The sequence below is a fragment of the Furipterus horrens genome, unplaced genomic scaffold (assembly GCF_987537825.1).
Source record: "Furipterus horrens unplaced genomic scaffold, mFurHor1.1.pri manual_scaffold_6, whole genome shotgun sequence".
Taxonomy (NCBI): domain Eukaryota; kingdom Metazoa; phylum Chordata; class Mammalia; order Chiroptera; family Furipteridae; genus Furipterus; species Furipterus horrens.
Genome location: NW_028327176.1, coordinates 17473901 through 17492046, shown reverse-complemented (window position 1 = coordinate 17492046; position 18146 = coordinate 17473901). Strand labels below are relative to the sequence as shown.

Genomic DNA, 18146 nt, shown 5'->3' with positions numbered 1-18146 from the left:
TGCAGGTACTCCAAGCCCACTGCTCAGTCCCTAGTTATGAACAAAGACCAGGTTTCAACCTTAACCTCTAACGCCCTGCATTCAATGACACCTGAAGACCTGGGGAGGGAGCCTGGTGCCCAGCCCATAGTCAGTGCTCATCAAGTAGCTTCTGGAATGAATGACAGTCCACCCAAGGCTCCTTGTCCCTTCTTATGCTCTACCTCTTGGGAGTGCTTGGATCCTCTGACTGAAGAACAATAAGGATGGCTATCTGGTGTCTGTCTCTTCAAAGGACACCCTCTCCCCAGCAAGTCCACTTCTCCTTCTGGTCTCTCAGAGGGGTTCTACATCCTCAGACCTTCTGGGAGACTAATTCTGCTTTCTGGAACAGGTACACCGACTCGATGGCCACTTCCTGTATGCCACACCCCTATCCCCGGCTGTCCCCTCAGGGTAGGAGGCAGAGAGGCAATGGCACCAGCACGCTCCACCTGTTTGTAAACAACCCTGGGCAGGAGAAACCCCAAGCCCACCACCTGCAGATACTTGGCTTTCTGGTCGGGGCCACACGTGGAGAGAAGCTATCTGAGTCCCTGGCATCTGCTAGTCATAGCTGGTAGGCCTGCCACTTCTACCTTTGGTCCTCTAGCAACCATCTTCTCTTAGGACAGTATCACCCATGGGATTTGGAGCTTCCAGTAGGCGGAGGGTAAGCAGCTGGCCGGGGCCTGAACACTATTCAGTGCAGAACATGATCTTTGTATTCTGGGGAAAGCATCTTGGTGTAGAAGCTCCCACAGTGGGGGCTCGGTGCCTGACACCCCTTCTGCCCTTCTCCCTCCTGAGCCGGGCAGGCCACTGACTTCCCCCACCACTAAGACTCTAGACCCTCTCAGCTACAAGGCATCTTGACATTGATCTTCTATAAGTTCACAGCCTTGGTTGGAATGTTGCCCACCTCCTTCACATCTAGGGGAGTGTATTTGTTTATTGATTATTGGGCACCAAAGAAAAACAGTGTAGCCAGCTACAGCACATATTCCCCAGGACCCCTGGCCAAGAGATGCAACTGTAGACACTCTCCAACCCCCCCCCCACCTTCTTCCTTTAGAATAAACAGCTGACTCTGGTCTGTCTCCACCTGATGGACAATGGCTGCTTTCCTCTTCCTCACAAATGGTACTGTGGTCCTCACAGGGTGCTCTGGGGACCCACAGCAGCCACACCACTCAGGAGCGTGTTAGAACTGCAAATTTTCTGGCTCCACCTGAGCGTTACTGAGAAATTACTGGGATGGGACCCAGCTACCACACACTAACAAGTCCTCCAGGGGAGTCTAAGGTTGAGGACCACTGGTGTTGCATGTTACCTAAGATCCCCAGGTAGGAAGCCTCACTCAGTTTTCCCACCCCCATGTGCAGAACCTGTCCAGGTGCGTGTGCCTCACACCTATGGCGAGTATCTTCCCAGGGAAGACGGGCTACTACATCCCACACTTCCAGTCATCTGAGCCTGGCAGACGAGAGGCCAGGGAAGGCTAGATTTGGAATCCACCGACTGGCTCTTCACAAGCCCTTTCCTTCCAGAAGGTGCAGCAGGAATTCAGATGGCTCTGGGCATTGCCATAGCAACTGTACCTTTCCAAGGCTGTCACGGGCTACAGGAGCAGGGCGTAAGCAATGCAGCAGAGGGGGAGTGTGCCAGCGGAGGAAGCTCACCCCACAGATGAGGCTGTGGAAATAAATGGAACCTCAGCATGGCTGGGATTTACACAACTGAGCTTGCTGGGGCCGTGGCTTCCTCAAGACCCAGTATGTGTTTGGGATCTCTCTAGGGGTCTTCACAACCACAACACAGCCCTGAGGGGTCCACAATGATGACAGCAAATGCCAGTTACAGCAAAGGACTGTCTACCGAGGTTAAATTGGTTCCTGCACTGTCACAGCATCAGGAAGGGTCCATGATAGGATGGCCACACATGTTTCATCCAGGTTGAGGAAAGAGACCCAGCTTTAAGCTACTGATACAAATCAGATGCCAAAAAGTCAGGAGGCACCTCAGGGGCCTTAGATAATGGTGGATATTCTAGCTCCAAAAGAAATCAACTGTCCACCAGAATTTATATAAAAAAGGAACACCCCATGCACCCTCCCACAGGCATCTGAGTCTGTCCCTGCGGATCTCTCCAGTCCCCCTGTCCTCCTGGTGCTGGTGACAGTGGGAGGCTGGGCGTTCTGGGCCCCTCCTGCGGTGGAAGACGTGGAGGCCTCTCCTCAGCTGAGGCAAGCAGACAGTGAGACAGAACCTGCTGAGTGGTAACCAGCCATGCCGAGCTGGGCAGCGCCCCAGGTGCAGAGTGGCACATGCGGCCCAGGAGACCACATGCACCTCAGCTGGCCCGAGCACCCGGCTCTCTTGGCGCTTTCAGTCTGACTGTTCCTTTGGCTTTGGGCTCTGGAAGGAGCAAGCAGTTCACGTCAGGAACCGGGAGATGGGATTCTGCTGTCCTCAGGGGTAGGGTACGAAGCAGGAGAAGTCAGGGTGGTGGGGGAAGCAGTCACCCAACAGTGCCATCAGCGATCATGTTGTAGCCCCCTATACCTCACCTCACCGTTGTGCAGCACTGCCCCCCAGAACTTCCCATAGGGTTACACTCACCTTTGCCCCTTCTGGCCCTCCAGGCAAGCCCAGGTCCCTGCTGAGTGTGGGAGCAAATTTTCACCAATGTTTTTCTTTTATCAGAAACCTGCTGGCTCTCCAGGGCCTCAGCTCACGGCTGGTGTGAGCCCAGGCGGCACTCCAGGGCTGCTGTGGGGGGCAAGCCCTCCCCCAGGTGTGGGGGCTCCTCCTGAGGCTCAGAGGGGGAGAGCTCTTCACACCCAAGGGGAAGCGGGCTCCTGGCTCCCACTTTGCTCCTTCCTGTCATCTAGCTAGAGCAGTCTTCCGTGCACTTGCCCCTCACCCTGTCCTTCCGTCCCGACACCCAGGCGCGGGGCCTCCGGGGCGCGGCACTCCTACACAGCCGTGCCCTCCTTCAGGAATGAGAGTAATCAGGGAGCACAGCCGTGGAGAGGGAGGGATGGGGAGTTAAGCCCGCCCCTGCCTTACCCTGACTGCTCCCTCACGGGGCTTTCATGTGACTCTCGGTGTATGGCTGGGCTGAGCCCACTGGCTCTGCACAGACCCCCTCAGGCAGTGGGCAGGGGTCTGCAGAGGGGCGTGTGTTGGAAGGATACGAGAACCAGCTGTGGGGCCTCTCACTTCATTCCAGTCACTGCCCTTTATAAATATTTATAGAAGTTCTTCTACTAAAAATAACATCCTGGAGCCCAGGGAGGAGAAAAAAAATAAATGCGAAGCACCAGGACTTGGGATTGAAGAGCATGTGTGCCAGAGCAGAAGGGAGCCCTGAACTGCGGTCAGGCTGCGTGAGCACCGCGGCCCGGCAGGGCTCCCTCTGGCGGCCACGGGTCGGGCGCCCTGGCAGCCGGCCACCGGCTTGGCTGCACTGAACCCTCTGCTGCAGGAGGGACCGTCTGGGCTGCGGCCCCAGCGCTCTGCTCCCCCTTCCCGCCTCGGCTGCAGAGCAGCGGCATCAAACGGGGCGGGCGGAAGCCTAACCAGTGCGAGAGAAAGGAAGGAGGCTATTTTTAGCTCTGTGGCCAGGGCGTGAAAGTCTCTAGAACCAGGGCCTGAAGCTGTCTTTGCAAGACAGAGGGAAGAAAACGTGTTTGTTTTTAAAGGTCAAAGGTAGGGAGGAAACTTGTGCCCCCACCCTGGGGAGCAAGCCGCCAGCAAGAACGCCATCGGGTCACAAACACACACACAGGGAACTTGTGCCGTTTCTTTGCTCTTTTCAATCTCCCAATAGATCCCTGGGCAGAGATGAGACCCTGCCAGGGGGGAGCGGTGAAGATGCTAGTTCATGCAGGACTGTGCGAGGGGGCCGCCCACCGGCAGGGCATCAGGTGCTCCCTCCCACTTCCCGCGGTTCTGGCTCCCCTCGCCCACGCAGGTGGTGACGTCTGGCATCCCGCAAGCCTGGTCCAGGTGTGCTGGGGAAAGATGGACAGGAACGTCCCTCTGGGGGAAGGCCTCGCCTTCCTCAGGTGATGCCAGCTCGCTCCATGTCCCCTGTGCCTGTGCAGGACAGATGCACTGTTACTCGCTGCCCACATCTGCTGGGGATGAGACAATCGGCAGGGATGGGCTGCTGGGACGGTTCCTTTCACCTTGGGAGACTCCGAGGGCTGACAGTACACCCCCTTTACGGAAAGCATGTTCTATTTTCTGGGGGCACCTAGGATTTTTGAAGTCCTTGCGTAGGAAATATTTGGGAAATATTTCCAGGGAAGAAAGAAAAAACTGGGTTCGCGGTGCAAGGTTTGCCATGTGGTGGTTTCTTGGGAAGAAGACTTGAAAAAGAAGGGCAGAGAGGTCAGGGACAGGCCTGTAAACACTCAGCCAAGGGAGGTAAGCCTTCACCTCACGCCAGAGAGCAGACCTTCAGGGCCCCTGAAACGGAGCTACCCGCGTTTTTTATGCTTTTCACCTGACTCTCCCATTGCTGAGTTTCTCCTGACTTCTGACAGGGTCAGAGAACAGCGTTAGGAACCGAAGACCCAGCTCCAATTCTATTTCTGACACCAAGTTCCAGGGCGTGGGCCTTAGTTTCCTCATCTGCACGAACAGGGGATGCGCCATGTGGCTCTGACCTGCCTTTCCCTGTCCCCCAGTTCCTGTGCCCGGGAGACAGGGGCTCTGGCAGGTTCCTGAGGGGCAAGTCAGCTCCTGACTCCCTCGCTGGCTGCGGCAGCCAAGGGCTGCTATTGGCAAGGGCCTTGCCTGAGTGTGCAGTGGTTTAGGTAAAAGCCTGCCCAAGCCCCGGAGGCTCTGTAACTTCAGGCCGGCAAGAGAATTCCAGCAGCCTGGGTGCTGCCCACCCACGGCCTGCAGGGTCCCTGAGTCAGTGCAGGCTCACAGATGGCAGGTGCGAGCGGAACAGAGTCCCGCAAAAGGGCCTGGTGTGGATGGGAGAGGGAGGGCGTCAGGCAGGGGCCCGGAGGCTGCTCCCGACTGAGACCACTTGGAAGGGTCTGGGAAAGTTCCTTTTGTGAGTCATGGGGCTGCAGCCCTGGCTTCAGTGCCAGGAAGACCTGTAATTAAGATGGCCTAACTTTCAAGCATGAGAAGTGGGGGAGGGGAGGGAAGAAGAGAGTGAAAAACGAAGAGAACTCCCACAGCTGCACCAAAGGCGTCTATCCTTGCAAAGACGCTTCTCTGGACTAGGATGGCTGTCCAGTTATTTTTGTGTGGTCCCTTCAGTAAGCGTACCCAAAAGCTGCAATATCTTGTAACTGGAACTAGGTAAGAGTTAAGGTCCTAAGACGGAAAAAACGTGAAAGACTAATACCTAAAGGCCGTGGGGATTTGCCTGTGGGGAAACCTGTACTGATATTGATTTTTTAAGGAAGCGAGAAGGTGCAGCTTGGCTGGCGCCATGCGCAATGGCTCAGTTGCCTCATGGAGTCGGTGTGACCCTGCTTATTGGGAAGAGGGGACTGTGGTGAGGAGTTGCGGCAGAGGCAGCCCCAGGGCGCAGGTGGCTCTCAGCTGACCTCTGAGGCAAAAGCCTGTTCAGCCACCTGCATCCTGACACAGGTGCCACCAAGCTCTGCCTGAACCCAGGCCCAGGCCCAGGCCCAGGCCAGCACAAGAGGGGTCAGGGCCTGGGAGCTGGGCCAAGTGGGTAGGCTGGCAGCGTGGGGCCGAGGAAAGGGGTGCAGCAGTTCGGCTCTTTAAAGAAAACCGCAGCTTGGGCCTCCACCTGTTAGGATGCATCTGGCTTGGGAGATGTGACTGAAGACAGGGAGGAAGGGAAGGAAGACCTTAACCCTGAAGGGAAAGTGCTGTGGGGAAAGAGAAGGGTCTATACTCACCACGCTTCCTCTCTGTCCTGGCGCCTCTGCTAGCCTGTGAGCAGGGACACAAACAACACACAGGTCACAACCAGGGTCTTCTCCCAGGGCCTCCCTGGCCCCCCACACCCATGGGCTTTGGGACCTGCCTCTCCCCTTTGCTCCTTGTAGGCCGACCTTCCCGACCAGGTATGGAAACAGGGGAGCATCACACTACCTACAACCAGCAACTGCAACTGCCATAAACCAGCCATGGAGACAAGCAACTCTTGGGAGCAGAAGATACTAATGCTAAATGGAAGTGAAGCCTCCTTAGCTCTAGGGAGCAGTTACTTCAGGGGGACACAGAGCATCTGTTCCTGGATGTGAACAAGGTGGACACACGTGGCCCTTCAGTGAGGGCTGCATTTCCTTCCTGCAGACGCGTCTGTCGGGAATGCTGACTCACGCTTTCGCTCACCCTGGAATGGCGAACGCTGGCTGGGCCGTCAGACACCTGTCCGTCTTCACAGGGCCATGGCCATCAGCCTGCCAGACACGCACCAGTGTTCTCTAAGGGTGCAAACTGGACATGCAGCTCTCAACGCCATGAATGGCAGGTGCTGGGAGAGGGAGCTCTGAGGAACACAGGAGCACAAAACGAGGCTCAGGAATAGCGATGAGTGTGGGCTGGGCAGTGACATGGGGGAGTTCTGCTCGTCTGCTCCATAGCTGGTCTCGGTGGAAAGTACGCACTGCTCAAGGTAGCGGGGAGGGATGCAAAGTGGGAAGGGTACCCCGACAGAGCAGAAGCATTCCCCAGGGTGCAGCCAGACAGAGGGCTGAAGGAGGGCAGGGAATGGCCTAAGGGGCAAGCGTGGTTGGGAAGTCCAGCTCAGTCACGACTTCTTCAAACGTGTTCATCTGGCCCTGGAGGTTTTGTGTTGAGCCGCCCCTGCTGCCTGACAGGGAGCCGACAAGTTGTGCTTATATTATGTCAGCAGGATCGCAACCCCAAAGAAGCAAAGCTTTCTCTTTCCTTCTGGGTGACAGTGACGGCTGTCTAACGCCTAGGTGACAGCAGCTGCCACAATGTCAGTCTACAGTAAAAATTCGTGCCCAGCTCATGGCAGAGAACCATGAGGTCTGTCCATAAAAACACTTGGTTTTAGAACTACCCCCACATTAACAGCTACATTTCAGCGACAGGGACATATCCTAGGACTGCTACAATGTGAAAAGTCAAATATTTTTTTAAAACCCTATCTGGCTCTTGCCCTTGGGGATGACACCTAAAAGCCACAGAAACAAAAATTCAGGCATTTTCACAAGATTTCACGTGGGTGGAAAGAAGCTCTGGTATCTACAGTGGAAGAGGCATGAGGAGACACTGAGAGCAAGAGGGAGAGGAAGGAGGGCTGCTGACAGGGCCACACAGGTGTAAAGACAAGAGGCCCTGAGGCCAGGAGACACCAGGCAAGGAAAACCACAGCCAGCCCATAGGCGAGATGCAGCCTACACCCTGACTTGAGCCAGGACTCAGGGCTGAAGTCCATGGTCAGGGCAAGGGCCCAGTGGTCAGGGCAGAGTCCTCTGTGCTTCGGGGGAGCGGAGGGAGGCTAAGGAGAGGCCATGGGAAAAGCCAGTGGTGCAGGGAGGGTATATGGGAAGAGAGGCCAAAGGAGCAGCTGTTAAGTCTTCAGCCAAGAACATTCCAAAGCGAATGCCAGGATCTGGCTGGATTGTGTGCATGCGTGCATGCTTGTGCTTGGAGCACGTGTTTACATAAGTGTAAATTTGTGTGTCTGCTCTTCACCTCTTGCACTACAACCCTCCTGCCTTCTTCCTAGATTCCTGTTGATACAGGGATGTCAGTCTTCCCGACATTTCTTTGTAGCATTTCCAGATGTTTCAGACACCACTGACCCTACCTCTGACCTTCTGACATCCACGCCAAACATGCCATTCTCATCCATTCAACCCAGCTCTTCTCCCAGGCCTTGCTCTGGCTCACTAGACAATTTCAGCACCTGAAGGGTGTTTCCTCCTCTCTCAGTTTCTCCCTAGGCAATTTCAGGGTCCTTGCTGTCACACCCCAAAGCCTTCCCTCTCTTAACCACACTAGCCCCTACCGGCAAACAATGCTGCAGACCCCCATCCCGTAGCGCTTCCCCTTTTCCCATCACAGCATCCAGGCCTGCGCTGGCTCCTTTACCCTCCCCTTCTCCACTTCACTTAGTCTACTGATCTGCTCAGACTAATGCCTGGGCGTTGGGGTTAGAGACCTGGAGAGAATCCAGCATCTGACACTTACTACCTCTGCAAGTTCTTTAACTGCTCTCACCCTGGTCTAGAGTCCTTCCCTCAGGGGGCTGTGAAATCAGACGGGAGGGGCGCGTCTCCTGCAGCCGGCAGGGCCTTCTCCCTGACCAAGTGCTTTCTGGAACAGGGCCTGCTTGTTTCCTCAGACTTGTTCATTTGCTGACGTCCCGTGCACCGGGCACCGCGCTAGGCACTGGGGATGCAACGTGGACAAAGCAGGCCAGAACCTCTGCCTTGTGGAGCTCACATTTTGGAGGAATCCAGCATGGACACATTCCTATTAACAGAAGCCACAGCTAACTCTCAAATGTCCAAAGAGAATGTTGTTTTCTGTTTGTGTAACCCAGAAGCATGAAGATTAAGAGCATGCAGTTAGGAGTCAGAAAGACCCCATTCAAACCCAGTATCTGCCACTTAATAGCTACATGATCTAAATTTGCTTCCTCATTGGTAAAATGTTATTATATATCTCACAGGGTTGTTAAGGATTAAGTGAGATTATATGTGGAAATCATTTAGCAGTTCTTCACACATCGGTATTAAGTAGGTTTTATATACAATAAGATTAAGGCACTACAGGCATACTTCGTTTTATTGCACTTCCGTCTATTGTATTTCACAGATATTGCTATTTTTATTGGACAAATTGAAGGCCAGACCCTCTACCAGAAAAAAAGGTGACCACTGGCTTTATTGCTACACTCACTTTATTGCAGTGGCCTGGAACCGATCCCACAACACCTCCAGCATGTTACCTGCGCTGACCTCTGCTAATGCCTCTCTTTATTGATTTTCCTTCTCCTGTGAAGCCACAAAACCATTTGGCTATTCTGCCCACAATCATCTCTTCCTTTTCAGAAAACTTTCCTGTATTTAAAATTATACACTCAAAGCTTGATGATTAACTTTTCCTGCCACTTGTCTTCTGTTTATTTTGCATGTTACTTTCCTAATTATAAACTTCTTGAAGAGAGGGGTCATGTTTTGTTTCATTGTATCTATTTCTAAGCGCCTATCATCTATCAGAAATCAGGAAGCTTGCTGACCCACTGACGCCACTACCTCTAGGGCAGAACTTGCTGGTCAGTTGGGAAAAGCAGGCCAAAGGAGCTGTGGGGGCCTGGAAGCTCTGGGACAGGCGGCAGCAGGAAGAAAAGCAGAAATGAATGGGAGGGGGGTTCATTCAGGGGCTCGGTAGCTCTGGCTGCCATTCAAACTGTTGAGCTGCCTTTACCTCTGTCTTTCCCATTCTGAATCTTCTCTTCTTCTTCCTGTGCACCTTCCTCTGCTGTGGAAACAAGTCCAAGGAGGCCCGTGACCCTTCAGCATGGGACAAGCATGGGAGAGGGGTGGAAGGAGTAACTCAGGAGGCTTGGGATGAAACGCTAGCTCAAGTCTCAGACTGCAGCCTCCTAGGGTGTTCCCTCACCCAGTCTGCACCCTGTGTGGCCCAGTCCCTGCACTGTTGAATGGGGCCTACTCAAAGGTCCTGAGCCCACAGAGCAGGCAGAGCAGTCTGAAGTCACCTACACTGCTGCTGGCTTCTCTGGTGACCGAGGTGGGGGTGGCTGCCTCTTCTCTATGCCTGTTTTCCCTAAGGGGATGACATCTAGTAGGAATACATCAAACATCTTGCCATTGGGTTAAAGAAAGCAACCATAAAAGTTGCATGGTGGGGAAAACCTAGATGAACACTGGCTTCTGTAAAAACAAACAAACAAACAACTAGAGGTTTTAGCTGACAATAGTCTTAAAATGTCTTAACAGTGCAATATGGCTGTGTGAGGAAAAAATGCATGCCACCTGCAGTTGCTTTCGCAGGTGTCTGCTCAGGGAGGCCACGATTCCCTGTGCTCTGCGGAAAGAAGACCCTCCCTGTGATGTGGAGGATATGCTTAGCCCTGGGGACTCTGAACTGGGGCCTTGAAACACCTGCCCACATCCCCATGTGGGCAAGCAGGATGGTGAAGTGAAAACCATGTTCCATTGGGAATAGCTGAAGGAACCACAAATAGTTGTGAAGAGGAATAAGGCTTAGGGAGGGCCTTGTTATCTGCCATCAGGTACTTGAAAGACACTATAAAGAGGAGGAACTATACTTACCTGGGTAGCTTTAGAGGGTTGAGCGAGCATAGATTGGTTACAGAAAAGCGTATCTTGGCTCCCTGATTAGGAAGAACTTCCCAGTGAAGAAAGCTGGTCATGAATGAGCTCACTGAAAATACTCAGAGGACTTCTCTATTGGGAGGCAAGCTGTAGTAAATGACTTCTAAGGGTATAAATAGTGTGGTCACACTCTCTAGGATATATGTAAAGATAACCTGAGTATCTAACGTCATCCTAACTGGAAACTGTGGACAGAGGAAATGTGTCAGTGTTGGGCCCGGCTCTCCCAGTCACGGGGACACTGGCAGCCCCGCATGTACACAAAGTTTATTTCTGCATTTTATGGAAAGACTGTGGCACATGTGGACTTGGCCCACATCTCCTTTTGGTCTTCATCATTTGCGGGAGTAGAGCACCAGGGAAAGGGGCCTTGTGGGACCGCAGATTTGACATTTTGTCCTGTGTGGGGACAAGGGCAATAGTAAGAGCACTGGCTTAATGTTCATAAGACTTAAGTTCGAGGACAAGCTTCGTCTCTTCAAGCTGCATAACTTTAGGCACATTACTTTTTTGATAACCACTCACTGCATTTCCAAAATGAGGGGACTGGATAACGTGACCTCTCAGGGACCTCCCAAACACATTACGTAATGTTGTTAGCACTGCCCTTTCTTGCTATGAGAGACTGCCAAGTATTCCCCCAAACTCTTGGTTTTTGTGAAGCTGTTTGGTCTGTGTGTGCTTTGTGCTAAATGATGTGCAGTCACCTCTCATGCCAGTGTGATGAGCTCATGAGCCACTTATTCTGCATAAACCCCAATAAGTGGCCAAGAGGCACCCGTGTGGTTAATTTCCATGGCCTGAAATCTGTGGGGAGCTGTAACAAAGAGGGCACTTTCTCATCACATGTGAAGTCACCTCAAAGGCAGTCACTGCTTCTGCTTACATGTGTGTATGAAGAGGGGCAGTGTCACCATAATGCTCCTGACACAGGAGCACTGACATCTTATCTTAACTGCACTGAGAAAACCAGCCTAGGCCACACATTTATTCTCTTCGAAGAGAAAACAGGCAGATTGGAGAGCAAAGCCATGGCCCTGTGACAATACAAGAGGCACATGCCCTGTTTTAGGAGGTCTGCAAAACTGTAGGCTGGCCTTCCTAAAGAGCACAGACTGATGATTTCAACGTGAGTGTTTGAACAGTCCACGGGAAAACTGCTTTATATTTTTAATTAATAACCTTGGTAATTTATAACCTTGTCAAAGCATTTAAAAGCATTACATTAGGTCAAAAGAAACAAAAGAGAGCCATTTGTATGAGTGACCTATGGAGCTCAGGAAGGAAACCTACTTGTTTAATATTTAATGTGGGAATCAGACCACTGTAAAAAAAATTAGCAAATATCTGGCAGCTACAAAACTGATGGAGTCATAAGGATTCCTAAAGATATGATGATATGTGAATGGTCTTTCTCTCTCTCTCTCTCTCTCTCTCTCTCTTTCCTGTGTTTTATGTAAGGGGAAAATGGCCATGAGGTTAAGGGTCTCTAGAAAATTGCTAAAATAGCTAAGTGATGGAGAGACTGAGAAAGAAGTCACAGATGAAACTGAACACGAGAAGGGAAGGAAGCAACAGATTCAGGTCACAAACTTCAAGTGAAATGAAAGCCTAGTAATGGACAAAAGGAGAGAATAGGGTTTCAAAACCAAATCAGAGAGGAGGGAGCAGAAAGGCAGCTGGGAGAAAGTCCAGAAGCGGTTGTGGCCGAGCCAGTCCCAGTCATCCAAGAAAGCTCCAGAGTGAGACGCTGGGTCGGGGCCTAGGAAAGAGCAGCTGTGGGCGGAGCATCGATGGAAGGCACACTCAGTGAGGAATGAGCCTAACTCTACTTCAGGCCTAACTGTCTTTACATTCTGACTGGTGTTTGCTCCACAAGGTGTGTTCTTAAGAGAAACCTAAATGAGTCACTATCTCTATGTGATTATGCAAGGGAGAGAGGTTCTCTGGGTGAAGGTGTCCAGTGTGTTCCTAGAAGGCAAAAGGGTGGAGTGGTGACATGGGGTGTCTGTGCTCTCTGATGATGCAGGACGAGGGAGTGAGGAGGGCGCGGGGGAGGGAGCAATGAGGCCAGACGGGGGCTCTGGGCTTCACCTGAGTGGAGCTCCTTCACCAGGGATGACATGGTGTTGGTGATGGAGTCGGCGGCCACCAGCAGGTCATTGCGGAGGTTTCGCCTCGTACCTGAGGAGTCAGAGCAGATGGCGATGCCAGGTGGGTGGACATGGAGAAGAGAGAGCAGAGCACGTGACTCAGTCTGCTTGGCCCTGGAATGCCGTGCCGAATACCTAAGGGGACTGGGGCCACCGCAGCCCCACCCGCCCCCAGGCACATCAACAGCCTGAGGTACCCAAGTCCATGTTTCCCTCCCTCTCCTCCTCTATCTGAAGAGCAGGACCTGTCAACTCTGTGCCTCTAGCCACAATCAAAAGAGTTGAGTTCCAGGACGAATATTGTTCCCAGGCCTTCCTCAGTCTCAGGCAGGACTTCACTCTCCAGTGCTGCCACCTCCCTGTCTTCTGTCTCCACCCCAACAAGAATCCTTGGCCACCTCATCTTCCCCCAACTACGTAACATCACTGGCCGCCAGCTCTTCAGACAGTTGTGCCATTCTGAGACTGAATGTGCCTTCAGCAAGGCCCTATTTAGGGTTCCACTCTTCCTTCAGTTGCCTGCTCTAAAGACCTTCCAGGGCAAGCACACGCCTTTGGGAATTATTCCATCTGATTCCTCTGGAGTAAGCAGAGCCCAAAGGAATGGGCACTTCTCACAACCTGGAAAAAAGAGCCCAGGAGCCCAGGAGGTCTGTTCTTTGCACACGTACAAAGCCTGCAGGCCTCCTGTTAGAGACAGCCCGTCAAAGGAGAAGGAGCCAGCACTCGCCTTATTAATACTGTATATACAAATCTGATCATTTAAACCCAAATGCAAAGAAAAGAAACTGGAAAACTCTCAGTAAGAATCTTGTCTGTTTCCAAAGCCCTTCAGCTCTGCCTTACGCTCCACGCCTGAAACTGACCTTGTGCAAAGGCCTCCTGCATGTCTCCCCCGACGCCCCCCAGCGGGTCCTGCGGGCAGTGCGTGGGTGTGGAGCCGGCAGACGTGGAGCGGACAGGCATGGGCATGGGGCGGCCGCCCCCATGAGTGGGCGACGTGTGTGGCGAGCCTGTGGCCTGAGCCTAGGAGAATCAAAGAGATAAAAGGTCATCTTAGGCACCTTACCTCTGAGAAAGGGAGAGTTCTTTTTCTTAGTCAACTTAAGCTGGCTGACTGGGCTTCAGCTCTGCAGTGCAACGCAGTCAGCACATGGCCACGTTGGGAAGGCAGGAGCCAGGCTGCCTCCAGGACTGGAGCGAGGAAGAAAAGGCAGAAGGAAAGGTAGAGGGGGAGAAACAAAAGGGGAGTGGGGAGAAGAGGCAGAGAGGACACCAGAAGAAGGGACTAAGGAGGAGGGAGGCAGAGGCTAGCTCACAGAGGGGCAGGCCTTTCAGGGGGCAGACTGAGCAGGGCAGCTGGGTCAAGGGTCTGAGAGGGGGTGGGGGTCACACAGTTGGAAAATAATACATACACGTCTTTCATTTTGCTTGCAAACATATTCATGGACACTACTTCATTTGGTACTCACGACACCTTGTGTGTAGAAAGGTCATATATTCATTTTACAGAAGAAGACCAAGGATAAAAGAGTGAGAGCTTTGTGTCAGGCTATGGAGCTTGTCTGTGGGAGATGCTAGAATAACCCCTTCACTCCAAGGGCCATGGCGCGTCCTCCACACCCCAGTGGCTCCCAGACCGCGTGTGACTGAGTCTGTGTGTCAGAAGCCCGGTCACCTGGCCTGTCAAACTGCACATGTCAGACACACATGGTGAGGTCTCCTGTGGGCTGTCTTGCAGGACTAGGTGAGACTAGCCATGTGTTTAGTGGAAACCGAACTCGCTTTGCGAAGGCTCTGGTGTCGTTTTGGAGAACACCTGGAGCAATGGGATGCGATTTAAAACCTCAAGTTAAAAAGAGCTCACTAAGGCAGGCTCTGCTGCTCTTTGGAGCAGGGGAAATTAAGTGTGGCAGATAGACTGGGGTTTTCTGGAAGGAAACCTGGGAAAGCATAAACAAAAGTGTACAAATGAGTTCAAACGAAGATAATTATCTTCTTGGGATCTAGCTCGAACCCCCCAAACCCCACACAAATAGAATCTGCCTGGACAGGCTGATGGCTGTTTGCACAAAGCCTCACCTCCATGCTGCAGCCGGTGTGGGCGCAGAACTCAGCAGAAATGGGCTGTTCTCCATCGTTCTTGCTTTGACTCGTGTGTGTGTGTGTGTGTGTGTGTGTGTGTGTGTGTTTAGAGAAATTTTAAAAAATAGAGGAAGCTAAAAGGTATAATATAATATACCACCCAAATTAATAATTGTTAATACTATATCAGTTTATTTCAGCCTAAAAATACTGCGGTAAAATCTGAAGACCCCTTTCACCACCAATTCTTTCCAGGCCCAGTCCTGTCACCTGATCCCTTCAGAGGCAACCATTACCAAAGGTTTTGGTGCGGAACTTTATACCTATGTGTACATAGGCAATTATGAATAATATATAGCATTCCATGCTTGTAAAGTTTGCATAAATTGTATCATACAGCAGATATCATTTTGCAATTTGCTTTTAATACTTAGCATGCTTTTTGAGATTTTTCCATGATACAGATAAATACAAACTTGGGCCCTTATCTCATATTATTTATAAAAACTCACCCAAAGTGGATCACAATATAAGAACTAAACCAGGCAATGATAGATATGATAAAAAGCAATAGCTACAAAAGAAAAAATAGATAAATTGGAGTCCATCAAAATTAAATGTTTTTCAAATGACACCTTTAAGAAAGTAAAAGGACAACTTACATAATGAAGGAAAATTTTTGCAAATCATATATCTGATTACTGATTTGTATCTAAAAAATGTAAACAGCTCTTACACTCAACAATAAAAGGTCAAGTAAACTAATTTAAAAGTGGGCAAAGAATCTGAATAGACATTCTTCAAAGACATTTAAATGTCCAATAAGCACATAAAAATATGCTTAACATCATTAGCCATTAGGGAAATACAAATCAAAACCACAACGAGATAACACTTCACAACCATTAGGATGGCTGTAATACAAAAGACAGTAACAAATGTTGACAAGGATATAGAGAAATGGGGATCCTCATAAGCTGCTGGTAGGAACCTAACATGGTGCAGCTGCTTTCAAAAACAGTCTGGCAATTCCTCAAAAGATTAAACATTGAGTACCTTATGACCCAGAAATTCCACTACTACATTTATATACCCAAGAGAAATGAAAACATGTATCTACACAAAAATTTGTACACAAGTGTTCACCGCAGCATTATACATAATATCCCCAAAGCGGAAACAATCCAAATATCCATCAACTGATGAGTGATTTAAAGAAAAAGTGGCATATTCTTACAATAAAATATGATTTGACAATAAAAAGAAATGAAGTACTGATACGTGCTACAAAATGGACAGACATTGAAAATATGCGAAGTAAAAGCAAGTTACAAAAGACCACATGTTGTTTGATTCTATTTATATGAAATGTCCAGAACAGGCAAATCCATAGAGACAGAAGGGAGACTGATGGTTGTCTGGGGCTGAGGGGCTTGGAAGGAATGAGGAGCGAGAGCTGAGACACAGGGGGTGCTTTTGGCGGGGATGAAATGTTCTAAAACTGGTTCTGGAGATGGCTGCACAACTCTGTGAATATATTAAAAAACACTGAATTGTATACTTTAAAAGAATGAATTGTATGTTATATAAATTATATGTTAATAAAGTTATTATAAAAAAGACACCACTAAGAAAAAAAAAGCCATATGCTGGGAAAAATATTTACAGATTATATCTGATAAAGAACTTGTGGGTATTTGTAATGATTTTTTGGTGCTGGCACCAAAAGCAAAGACAACAAAAGCAAAAATAAACAAGTGGGACTACAGCAAACTAAAAAGCTATGCACAGCAAAGGAAACCATCAACAAAATGAAAAAGCAACCTGAATAAGGGAAAATTATTGCAAATTGTATATGTGATGATGAGTCAATATTCAAAATATATAAAGAACTCATACAACTTAGCAAGAAGCAAACAATCCAATTAAAAAATGGTCAGAGTAACTGAATAAATATTTTCCAAAGACGACATACAAATAAATGGCCAACAGGTATATCGAAAGGTGTGCGACGTTACAAATCATCAGGGAAATACTAATCAAAACTACAGTGAGATATCACCTCACGCCTGTTAGGAGGATTATCATTAAAAAGATAAGAGATAACTGATGGTGAGGACATGGAGGAAAGGGAACCCTTGTGCACTGTTGGTGGGAATGTAATTTGGTGCAGCCACTGTGGACAGTATGGAGGTTTCTCAAAAAATTAAAACTAGCCCTGGCTCATGTGGCTCAGTGGACTGAGCACCAGCCTGCGAAACAAAAGGTCACGTGTTTGACTCCCAGTCAAGGCACATGCCTGGGTTGCAGGCCAGGTCCCCAGTTGAGGGTGTGCGAGAGGCAACCACACATTGATGTTTCTCTCCCTCCCTTTCTCTCTCCCACTCCCCTGCTCTAAAAATAAATAAATAAATCTCGAAGAGAAAAAAAAGGAAAAAAAGCCTTGTGTCCAGAACGTATAAAGAACTTACAACCAGATAATAAGACAAACAACCCAATTACAAAACAAGCAAGACTTGAACAGACATTTCATCAAAGAAGATGTACAAATGGGCTAATAATCCACAGGAAAACTACTTAACTTGAGAAGTGATATGGGAAGTGAAAACTGAAATTACAATGAGATACCCCTGATCCACTGAAATAGCTGTAATCAAAAAGTTTAACAAGGATGTGGGAAAACTGAAACCCTGGTACACTGCCTATGGGACTGGAAAATGGTACAACTACTTTGGAAAACAGTCTAGCAGTTTCTTAAAACGTTAAACGTAAATTTATCATATATCCCAGCAATTTCACTGAGTACATACCCAAGAGATATGAAAACATATGTCCACCCAAAACTTGCACACAAATGTTCATTAGTAACAGTTTAATAGACCAAAAGTGGAAATAATACAAAAGTCCACTGACTAGTGACTGGATTAACAAAATGGGACTTGTCCACAGAATGGAACACTATAAAATCTCTTATTGCTATTGTTAACCACTGCTTAACTTTTATAATAATTTTCTTTCTTTAGTTTTTTTAAAGTATATTTTATTGATTATGTTGTTACAGTAGTCCCAATTTTTTTACCTTTGCTCCCCTCTGCCTAGTACCCCCTTCCCTCCAGCAATTCTACCCGCCTTAGTTCATGTCCATGGGTCATGCATATACGCTCTTTGGCTTCACCCTTTCCTATATTATACTTAACTTCCCCCTGTCTGTTTTGTACCAATCCATTATGCTTCTTAATCCTTGCACCATTTCCCCATTTATCCCCCTCCCTCTCCCAGCTGATAAACTTCCAAATGATCCCCATACCTATGATTCTATTCCTAGTCTGGTTTGCTTAGTTGGATTTTATTTTTTAGGTTAAGCTGTTGATAGTTGTGAGTTTATTGTCATTTTAATGGTCATAATTTTGATCTTCTTAAGTAAGTTCCTTTGACATTTCATATAATAATAGCTTGGTGATGATGAGCTCCTTTAGCTTTACCTTGTCTGGGAAGCATTTTATCTGCCCTTCCATTTTAAATGATAGCTTTGCTGGATAGA

General features: G+C 49.4%; 1 protein-coding gene across 14 annotated transcripts in view; it reads right to left on the bottom strand.

Moving 5' to 3' along the window:
- Positions 1–4081: 4081 nt before the first annotated feature.
- The window catches only part of DTNB (dystrobrevin beta), a 207661-nt gene continuing 193596 nt past the window's right edge, over positions 4082–18146 (bottom strand). For 8 of the 14 annotated variants that reach the window (XM_090281077.1, XM_090281079.1, XM_090281080.1 and 5 more), the window contains 5 exons: positions 13387–13546; positions 12462–12551; positions 9436–9489; positions 5922–5955; positions 4082–4122 (listed from right to left, as the gene is read on the bottom strand). In XM_090281077.1, the coding sequence (XP_090137203.1) occupies positions 5951–5955; positions 9436–9489; positions 12462–12551; positions 13387–13546 (309 nt within the window). In that variant the 3' untranslated portion in view covers positions 4082–4122; positions 5922–5950. The remainder of the gene's footprint in view (positions 4123–5921; positions 5956–9435; positions 9490–12461; positions 12552–13386; positions 13547–18146) is intronic. The other 6 variants (XM_090281084.1, XM_090281086.1, XM_090281090.1 and 3 more) reach the window with 3 other exon arrangements.